Source organism: Archocentrus centrarchus, chromosome 8 (assembly GCF_007364275.1).
Source record: "Archocentrus centrarchus isolate MPI-CPG fArcCen1 chromosome 8, fArcCen1, whole genome shotgun sequence".
In the NCBI taxonomy this organism is placed as follows: Eukaryota; Metazoa; Chordata; class Actinopteri; order Cichliformes; family Cichlidae; genus Archocentrus; species Archocentrus centrarchus.
Window position 1 is genome coordinate 25,244,837 of NC_044353.1, and position 10,724 is coordinate 25,255,560.

The window sequence follows — 10,724 nt, forward strand, 5'->3', positions numbered from 1 at the left end:
AATGAAGAGTTTCTACATTTGCGTCAAAACAAACAAAATTATTATTTTCAATACCAAAAAAAAAAAATCCTCTATAAAATATATTAAAAGATGTTTAAAACAAGTTATTTGGAATGTACTTTAAAGATAAAACCTAAACTCTGAAAACTGATTATGGTGCAATGAGATTATGCAACATTTATTTTCCAATAGAAAATCTTACAGAATATATAGACATACATATTCAGCTAATATGGCTAAATTATTAAGCTCCTCTTTCCCCCAAAAAGTTCCAAAAGTATGTTCCTATATATAAATAGTGTCTACGATGTTTTTTTATTATCATGTACAAACAGGAAGAATGAAAATGATCAGTCATTGTGCGTGGCATCAGTTTCCTGTGTTTGTGATTGTGTGGTGCCTCCTGACATGGTTACATTGCTGTGGATCTCAGCCTCGTGCTCCCTGGCTTTGGCCCGCAACTTGGCAATGCTGCAAGAGCGGAGCTCCTCTGAGCTCTGCCCCTCCGGCCTCTCCCACTTCCCCAGCTTCTGGGTTGTGGGCTGCATGCGTACACTCAGCACAGTACTTGGAGCTTTTGTCCGTGGGTAACTGTCAGCTTCCTGTTGTTTCTCCCAGTGCTCACCATCTGAACTCTCTGTGTGTTTAAAACTTTTGCTCGCGTTTGCAGATGCTTCATCATTGTCCCTTTTCACATAAGGCCCTGCAGACTGGCCTTGGAGTTTCAGTTGCCGCCTCATTTTTGCACGGCGGTTTTGAAACCAAACCTTGAAACAAATGGAAGAGATGCAATATATCAATGTAAATGATGAGGGAATAAATATATATATGACTTTCTATTGGTGCAGTTGCAGTGTAACTACATTAAAAAGGCACTGGAAGAGACATCTTTATGCAAGAATTGCTTTCATGTTAGTTTCAGCTGAAATTGTGATTATACTTTTGCTGGGAGAGAAAGGAATCCTTTCATTGGCTTTATGATGGTGAAAAGAAGTACAGATCAATCTCTAAGTCTGTCAGTAAAAATGTATAATAATGTGAGTTGTTTTAAGCCTAGATAAATACAAACCTGTCCTATAAATTAAAAAAATAATAATACTTTAATTGTATTTACATACGCAAAAAATACTTTTCCCCAGACATTTTCCTTTATTTGGCATGTCACAAGATGATACCCTTTACTGTAAATTATTATTACTGTCAAAAACTCTGAAATCTTGAAAATAATTGATGTCTATGATGGAAAATAAACAGTAGGTCTGAAGGCAAATTTTCACACTGTACATAAAAATTAATATAGGCTAAATGAGTATGAAGTTAGCAACTCCAGCAGGAGTTCGGCATGCCAATTACCTGGACTCTGGCCTCAATGAGATCCAGTCTGAGGGCCAGGGCTTCCCTCATGAAGATGTCCGGGTAATGGGTGGTCTCGAACGCTTTCTCCAGTTCCTCCAGCTGCCAGCTGCTGTAGTTGGCCCGTGCACGACGCTGCTTCACTGGCCTCTGTTCATCTGGAAAGCGTAGCACAAGCACCAATTACACAATCGCCAATGGGTGACAAGGAACTAATGGCTCTAGATTGGATAATTAGTGCAGCAATCATTATGCCCAAATTAACACTGCTTGATAATTGATTGTTAGTTACGAGCTGTTACTCGGTCTTTTGTAAACATTTACACTGCAATCAGATGGTGCTCACAGACTGTCTTTGAGATTGGTTGTACTGTGCCAGTTTGGCTTCGCTCTATCTGAACAAGTCCAGTATGATACAATCAGTCCCATTTTGGCTGCAGCAGCTGTGGTTTGAACTCACCTATGCTCTCTGTGAGTGGCCCAATCCCGACTGCTTGTGTGGCCAGGAGCAAAGCTTCCTTGCATGGCTCTGGATGCAGATAATTCCTCAGGGATTCGTAGCTGATAAAAGGCCCCGGGATCAGGAACTGAGGTTGAGAGCCCAGTCTGGTTGGGAACGCAGGAAAAAAATGAGCTGCAGGTGAATGGAAAACTGCAGGAAGGAGAGAGGACACCAGTTGCCCTGTACCAAACATGTCCGAGTCCAATATTTAATGTCAATCCACTGAAAAAAAGGCCTGGTTGACTTCTAGAGGTATGCTGCTAGAATGTGAAATGCATTCCAAGGTCCGGAGTATAAAAGAAGAAGAGAAAATTAAAGATCTATGACAGTCCAGTAGATGCATCCACTTGGTTGTTAAAGCTGCTGTTTGCTGCTGAGGTGCTCAGCTCAGGTACAAGGTGTTGCCTGAAGAGGAAAGGTAAGACTTGAGTGGTGGAGGTGGGCTTACCTTAGCTTTCTTCCCTTCTCCTCCAATCATCTCCCCCTCTTTTCCCAGTCACATGACATCTAAAAAAAAAAAAATCTAACCTATGATTTGTTTCTCAGAGAATTAATAGTATCACTGTTTACTGCATTTGTCATGTCTTTCCCAACCACATGGATCCTGCAATCTTTTTCAGACATGCCCCAAACCTCTCTCTCTCTCTCTCTCTCTCTCTATGCCTACCCGGGACAAGTTGCAACATCTTTGGCTCCAGAAATTTCAGTGAGTGAGACAAATGGCAGCTCAGTAAGTAGCAAAGATGTTTATGTTCATTTAGGCGCATCCACCTCAGACAACTAGTTGAACGGTTGTCAGATATAATAGCAACAAATTACTGTAAAGGGGACATAATAAAAGCAGTTGTTCGGTTCTGTGGAATTGAAGTAAATACAAAGGTAGTTGAACCTGAATAGCAGGTTCCACTGTTTCTGTTTTAATCTCTTCTGATAACTCTTTGTTTTTATTGCTGATTTGATTTTCTACTTCTACTTTCAGCTGCTCCCTTTAGGGCTCTCCACAGTGGATCATCTGCAGCCATGCTGATTTGATTTGATTGTTTTTTAGTAAATTAATGGTATCATTATTTATTTATTTAATTTACAACACCAAGGATAGCTGTATGTCATGTCATTCCACATACCCAGTTTAAGCAGCGTATCACAAATCCATTTTACATGACAATAAAATCCACTATTTAAATATTAAAAATAGGTCATGGGTGTCAATTTTTTTTTTTTTAATCTGGTGGTCTTTTTTTTTAATTATTTGTATTGATTTCCTAATTTATAGCTAGGCAGGTTGCCATGAAATCTCATGAAAATGTACAAATGGTTCCCTGTGGATGGTCAAAGATCAAAATAATAACTTGTTTTTGCTGAACTCTGCACTCTGCTGAGTTAAGAAATGTTAAAAGGGATATATTATACTCATTTCTTGCTTTATACTTTGATTCTTGGACTCACTCAAGTTGCTTTGCATGATTCATGGTTCAAAAACAATCCTTATTTGTATAGCCCATATTCTGATTGGCGGCCCCTTAATAAACATCAGGTTTCATCAGCAGGTGGGGGGAGTGTCCCTGCCTGAGATGACCATAGTAAGGATACACGTGCTCACTGATATCAGACCCAAGATTAGAACAAAAAGAAGAAGTCTGAAACAGAGTATTTAGATCCATCTGAAGTCTGAGCTTTACGCTCATAGGGATTACGTGTACATGCACTGACCTCATTACTTGAATATTTGTTGAATATGAATCTCTTTAATATGAATATCTGGCATAGAAACTGAATATATATGACAGAAAATAAGAATGTAATCTATATATGACAGTTCACATTTAAGATGGTAAACTTAAAAGTTTACAGCTTTTCAAAGTGCACCATCAACTGCTCCATGAATTGCCATCAAATTTTATCAGACTACTACACATTAATGGTCCCTCATGGATGGCTGAAATACTAGCACACTTTAGATGGTGATCATGAGTACCGTAACTCACTGTGTCAGGGTTACCTGCCTATGGACATGGACAACGCTAGTAATGATAAAACCAACACTTTTTTTCACTAGCCCAGAATCATATATTGGCACTTTTTTCAAATATAATGAAATACATGTTTGAGAGAGCAGCCAAAGATATGTTAAAAAGACACTGCATCAAAAGGATACATCCCCGATGGCAAATCTTCTAAAAAAAAAAAAAGAGGAGGCACTTTTTATTTGTATATTTGTATTGTCACTTTTTTTTTTTGAAACTCGTGCTAGATGCTAACAAGTGAGACATAAATCTTAACATTTCATGCAGTTGCAGTAAAATAATTTTGTCACATGTGTTTGGTAATGATAATCTTACTTCCACAGCTGTAAAGTATGTAGTCAGTAGTCAAACGCTCATGGGATTCTTCCATCTCAGATCAAAGCTTACACATCAACACATTAACAGCCAAGGCACGAAGATTATTAACACTTTTTTTTTTTTAAGCAAGGCAGCTGTAGCTTAGTGTTGATGGCTCTCTGATGAGATGATCTCCAGCACTGTCTGTGTGAATTAAACCCAGGTGTGTCAATTAATCCAAAGTTACACATCACCTAACAACATATCTCACTAACTGCTCATCAGCTCAAATGGTGGTGAAAACACTCAGCTGTCAGTGTTGTCACCACAGAGCTGGCAGGCTGAGGTGGCTTTGATCAGCCCGGGATTTCTGCAAGAGGCAGCTGGTCAGAGCTGAGGTGAGTCACAGGATGGTCATTTCTATACACGGAGTGAGGACGGAAAGTCCGTCACCTGTGTGGCCCTTTCATCTGCACCTGTTCAAACACTAAATTAGGAGGCAGGATTAGGGGTTGAGCAATTCGGATGTCTTTAAAGCCTGAGTTGTATCTGAAAGCCAATGTTTAGGGAAAGTGGAGTGTCTTGTATCGAGTTGCGGACAAAGATTGCCTGTTTTCCCTGGAGTAAGGTTTAATGACAAAAACCCAACATCAGTGAAACTTCAGCTAACAAAGCGTTTGGCATCTCTTTAATGATCAAATCCCTCTGACTTCAGGAAAAAGCAGTTCTAACTTCACTATTACATAAAAATGAACATTTCTGTAAATGTATAATGAATTAAAATCAGTGATCTACAGTTTTAAGTGAGTCAGAGACGTGAATAACACATTTTAGCACTACTTTCTGTATGTGTGGAAGCATACGCATATGGGGAGGAGGGGGAAAGGACAGAGAGAGATTGAAAGAAATAATTTCTTGGGTTTGCAGGGAAAAGAAAATAGATTAGAAGTGTCTGGTTTGAGCTGTGGCTAAACAAACACTGTGTGTGGCGGGACTGATGACTGAATAGCCATTTCGTTTGTCCCTGGCACACAGACAGTTACAGGGATTTCTGGTTTGTCTGAAAGTAGACCCCCTTTCCTCACCCTCAAACTACTTGTGTTTGTCTGTTCCTGGGTCCTTTAATGCCCATTGATCCAGATAATCAGGGACAAGATTGGTGAAAAACCAGTGGGGGAGGTTCTGACAGTAGTTGCTCAAAAAGCCTGATAGTGGATAATTGAAGGAGGCATTAAGACAACAATAGTAATGGCTAATGCCAGCCTGTATTGGAGCTCCAGCTTCTTGAATGACAACACTGGAGAGCCACAGCTAAAGTGGCAATCATTGTGTAATTAGCAGACCTTCAAGTCAGGGGACATAATGCATATTATCTGAAGTTTTAGGAAGACACCAGTGGGATGCTCCTCATGTGTCTCTAGCTTGTAATGGACATGTTTGAGCTTGAAATTATTCATTGTAAAAGTAAAAAAAAAAAAAAAAAAAAGTAATAAAATCTGTTTTTTGGTCTCATGAAGTGAAGAAAATTGTTTTGCTTCTTCTACTTCTGTCACACTTCAGTTTTAAACCAATCATCACCTATAGCCAACAAACAAGTAGAGAAACCATATTAGACAAAAATTATTATTCAGATCTGATTTTTTGCATATACATAAAAGTGGGCGTAACTGTTATTTAGCCACCCGGCAGCAGTGGAAATAAATTACCAGTACCAGTCAAAAGTTTGGACACTTCATTCAGTGGTTTTTCTCCATTGTAGATTAATAGTAAAGTCATTCAGACTATGAAGAAATACATATGGAATTATTTAGCAAAGAAAAAAGTGTTAAAGTAACCAGCATATGTTTTAGATTTTAGATTCTTAAAAAAGTAAGCACCTCTTGCTTAAATGACAGCTTTGGCATTTTCTCAGCTTTGTGAGGTAGTCACCTGGAATGGCTTTCAGTTAACAGCTGTGCCTTCTCAAAGTTAATTTCTTGATTTCTTGCCCTCTTAATGTGTTCGAGACCATCAGTTGTGTTGTGAAGAGGCAGAATTGGTATACAGTGAACAGCTCTATTTGAGTAATGTTCTAATCTAATCGGAGAACTGAAGAAACCTTTCGGATGAGAGGTGAAACAAAGTCCAGTCGCCTTTTTTTTCTAAGCTCCAGAGACTACTATGACCTGGATGACTGAGACCTACAGACTAATCCACATTATGGCAAGAACCACTGAACCAAGTAAAGAAAAATGACAGTCCATCATTACTTTAACAAATGAAGGTCGGTCAATCTGAAAAATTTCAAGAACTTTGAAAGTATCCTCATGTGCGGTCACAAAGACCATCAAAGGTTATGATGAAACTGGATCTTAAGACTACCTCAGGAAAGGAAGAGTTTCCTCTGTTGTACAGGATAAGTTCATCAGAGTTACCAGCCTCAGAAACGGCAAGTTAACAGCACCCCAGATAAGAGCCCACCTAAATGCTTCAGAGTTACCGAGATTTTTGCTTCCAGACACCATGGCTTTGGAAGACGCAGTGCTTTGCTGGTGACACTGTGTGCAATTTGTTCAAAATCCAAGGCACACTTAACCAGCATGACTACCACAGCATTCTGCAGCGACGTGCCATCCCATCAGGTTTGTGCTTAGTGGGACCATCGTTTGTTTTTCAACAGGACAATGACCCCTCCAGGCTGTGTAAGGGCTATTTGACCAAGAAAGAGGGTGATGGGGTGTTGCGTCAGATGACCTGGTCTCCACAGTCACCTGACTGAGATGGTTTGGGATGAGTTGGACAGCAGAGCGAAGGCAAAGCAGCCAACAAGTGCTCAGCACCTCTGGGAACTCCTTCAAGACTGTTGGAAAACCATTTCAGGTGATTACTTCATGAACGAGGGAATGCTAAGAGTGTGCAAAGCTGTGATCAAAGCAAAAGGTGCCAACTTTGAAGAATCTAAAATCTTTTACATTTACTAGATGGTTCCTTATGTGTTCCTTCATGACTTCAGTATTAATTTACAAGGTAGAAAAAAAAAATAAAAACATTAAATGAAGTCCAAATTTGGTACTGGTACTGTACAATCATGTTACAGAGAAACTACACCCTCTGTCAGTTCTAAGGTTTGATATATCAGGACATAATATAAAATTATCTTATCATTATCAGGTCTTAAATTAGGTAAATATAACCTTAAATGAACAACAAATGACATATTATATACCATGTTATTATTTATTTTTAACAAAAACTGAACCAAAATGCAAAAGTGTGTGAAAAACTAAGTACACCTCATGATTCAGTAACTTGAAATAATCATTTCCTGTGTGACTTCATCAGTCTCTCTCATTGTTGTGGAGGACTTTGGGTGGCTTTTCTTTAAAACGCTGTTTCAGTTCATGTAGGTTTACGGACATTTGTTTGGGCAGAGCTCTCTTAAAGTCCCACCACAGCATTTTATTCGGGTTGAATTCTGTACTTTGACTTTGGCCACTGCAACACCTGTTGCAGATGTGCTGCTATGCTTGGGATCATTGTCCTGTTTCATGACCCAATTTCGGCCAAGCTTCAGCTGTTGAACAGATGGCCTCATATTTGACTCTAGAGTACTTTGAACAGAGTTGTTCATGGTCGACTCAATGACTGCAAGGTGCCCAGGTCCTGTGGCTGCAAAAACAAGCCCACATCATCACCCCTCCACCATCATGCTTGACAGTTGGTCTGAGGTTTTTGTGCTGATATGCTGTGTTTGGTTTCCTCCAAATGTGGCGCTGTGCATTATGGCCAAACGTCTCCACTTTGGTCTCATTTGTCCAATGGACATTGTTCCAGAAGTCTTGGTTTGTTCAGCTTTGCAAACCTAAGCTGTGCTTCCATGCTCTTTTAAAAGAGAAGAGGCTTTCTGCTGGCAACCCTTTTGAACAAACCATGTTCAGTCTTTTTTCTAACTGTACTGTCATGAACTTTTAACACTTAAGATGCTCACTGAGCTCTGTAGAGTCTGAGATGTAGCTCTTTTTGGCAAACATTTTAACAAGCAGCTGCTTCTCAGTACATCCAGTTAAAAAGAGACATTGTCAGTAGTTATGAATTGCATTTTCAGCCACCTGATAAATCTGGGTCTCAAATTAACTCTCTTAGTGTTCAGTTTTGGTCTGCTCCAGCTCTTACAGAAAGCGTCTAGATAAATTTTCTATGGCAGCCACACCAGGAAGTTGCTAGCTGTGACTGTCTGCGGTTTGTTCTTAGTAAACCTTTTTTTTTTTTTTTTTTAAGCTTTACAACTGAATCCGGCTCCTGGCTGCAGCCAAAAATAACACTATGTGAGCCACGTGAAACCTATCAATGAACAGGAGCTGCTTTTCTAGGTAACAATTCTCTGTAGGTTCACTATGAGAAACCCCTTTCACACCATCATCTGATGCATTTCTAATATCAGCAGAGGAAAATAAGAATCTGAATACTTCCAAATAAGGCTAACAATAAGAATGTATGAGATAATCTGAATATCCATATAATACATGACTACTTTATATAAAACTATTAACAAGATTCATTCACTGATGCAGGAAACTTTATCTTCAAATTTGTTGCATAATAAACACGTCCACTGAGCCGAAATTTAAATTAAATCAAGCAGGCTATTTACCCACTTTTTTCCTTGACAGACATGGCTGAAGTGGATTAACTGTCACGCTCTGCCCTCAGTGTCATAAGATACCATCTGCTATAATAGAGATTGTGAACACTGCACATTATTATTTTTTCTGATCCACTCCAGTGGCACTTTAGCTCATAAAATAAGAGTTCTGCCAAATGTCATGTGAAGATGGATGATTATCGTCAGCTCCGCTGTCATGGGAATTTATCTATCTGGTGTAATTTGCAGGCTGGAGCAGCAATGAGCACAGATTCAATATTTAATGAAAGTATAAGTGAAGCTTAAGGGTTGTCACTTATGCCTCTGCTGTTAATGACATGTCACATTATCATACTTATCTGATTGGGTCAATTTTAACTGCAATTACGAGCCTCATTTCTTTTTAATTCATTAAAAATGTTGGATCATTTCAGTTGTCTACCTCTGCAAACACATTGGTAATGTATTCTAATATAGTCTCTGTTTGCTTGAATATATATTTTAGTGTCAACTGCCAGCATAAACTTAAGACTAAAATCTATTAATGGAAGCATGGATTTGTTTAATTCAATCAACACACCTGAAATGTTTGTTACTTAGGAAAAACCTGTATTTTATGGCTGAGGAAGCCCCCATGCTTGGTGCCTCACTCTCTCTGGTAATAGTATCCCACAGCGAGCAGGTTGATTGTTTTAGTCCTGGATCACTGGCCATGGGATAAACCTGAGAGCCCAGCCTGCTTTTCATGTCAAAACCTTCAAGAGAAAGCAGCCACAATCCAAAAGCAATCACACTTGAGACATCAAAGTGCCAGGGAGAAGAGAGGCGAGAGACGGTCCACATTTTTTCCATGCAAGCCAAGTGCAACTCAAGCGTGGAGTAAAAGGAGATGATCTAAGACGAGGGTGCCATTGAGAGGAAGATGGAGAGCAGACAGATGTGCAAGGGCAGGTAGTGGCACATCAGGGCCCCTCCTGCAGCTGAGAGGGAGACCAAGAGGCCTCCACTGGTCGGCATTCCTGCTCGCTGTTCATTTACTGTCCACTTTGACATGGGCAGGAGGAACCAACGATTTTTTTTTTTTTGAACACTTACATAGTCAGGAAGAAGTATTAAGAGTCTATATTCAAATGAAAATACCGACCAAATAATTATCAGCAAAATGTTCTGTAAATACAAGAAGTACTTGTTATAAAAATGTGTACAGCAGGTTGAGATAGAGCCTGTTTTAACCACTACTCTTTATACTGTTTGGTAGATTAGTCCAGCAGTCCCTAACATATGTATAAGCCCCCCCCTCTACAAGGTCAGGAGCTAAACACAAGGGTGAGTGTGTTGGGGGGCTGGAGACCATATTAGAAGTCTCGCTGTAGGAACTGCAAACAACTTGAGAGAAATCTGAAATGTGACAAGGGGCCCCAAGTAGCCACTAGGTTTTTTGGGGGTTTTTTTTGTAAGGGGTCGTGACCCTAAGTCAAAGCTGGCATTTATTGCATTAAATAAGAATAACATTTACTTTAATTCTGAATTCTTTACCCTCAAAACAATATTTAGAGATGGTGCAAAATTACATTTAGTGCATAATTACTTCCTGTAGTGGATATTTCCTAATAAAGTATTCTTTATTTTACCATAAAGCAAAACGTTAACCATCATCACACAAGCATTTAGCTCTTTGCAGCTGCCTTTGAGGGCATCTGGGCTGGTATGACAAATAAAGACAGAGGTTGTTAACTTGTCAGTGGTCCATCAGGCTATTCAGCAATAGGTCCCCCCCCCCCACTTCCTCATTCGCTGTCACTCATCTCTGTTCCGCCTCACTGCTGTCCAGCCAATGGGATGCTGGCGCCGGACCAAGAGCCCAAGCTGCTTGGACTTGTGTAGTACGTTGATTGATGACCATAAACAGAATTTTTGGTGAGTTATA

General features: G+C 39.6%; 1 protein-coding gene across 1 annotated transcript; it reads right to left on the reverse strand.

Annotated features, from left to right (window-relative positions):
• Nucleotides 1-267: 267 nt before the first annotated feature.
• Nucleotides 268-2,254, reverse strand: LOC115785238 (paired mesoderm homeobox protein 2). Its single transcript, XM_030736756.1, has 3 exons — nucleotides 1,814-2,254; nucleotides 1,354-1,511; nucleotides 268-767 (listed from the first exon to the last, which is right to left on the reverse strand). The coding sequence occupies exons 1-3, from the start codon at nucleotides 2,046-2,048 to the stop codon at nucleotides 351-353; spliced, it is 810 nt and encodes a 269-aa protein (XP_030592616.1). The 5' UTR covers nucleotides 2,049-2,254; the 3' UTR covers nucleotides 268-350.
• Nucleotides 2,255-10,724: the final 8,470 nt, after the last annotated feature.

Bases quoted from the DNA above. Each gene is read 5' to 3' on its own strand.
- LOC115785238 (XM_030736756.1), bottom strand. From the start codon at position 2,048: ATGTTTGGTACAGGGCAACTGGTGTCCTCTCTCCTTCCTGCAGTTTTC. The intron at 1,512-1,813 runs GTGAGTTCAAAC...TACGCTTTCCAG, and splicing joins GCCACTCACAGAGAGCATAG to ATGAACAGAGGCCAGTGAAG. The intron at 768-1,353 runs GTAATTGGCATG...ATTTGTTTCAAG, and splicing joins TCATTGAGGCCAGAGTCCAG to GTTTGGTTTCAAAACCGCCG.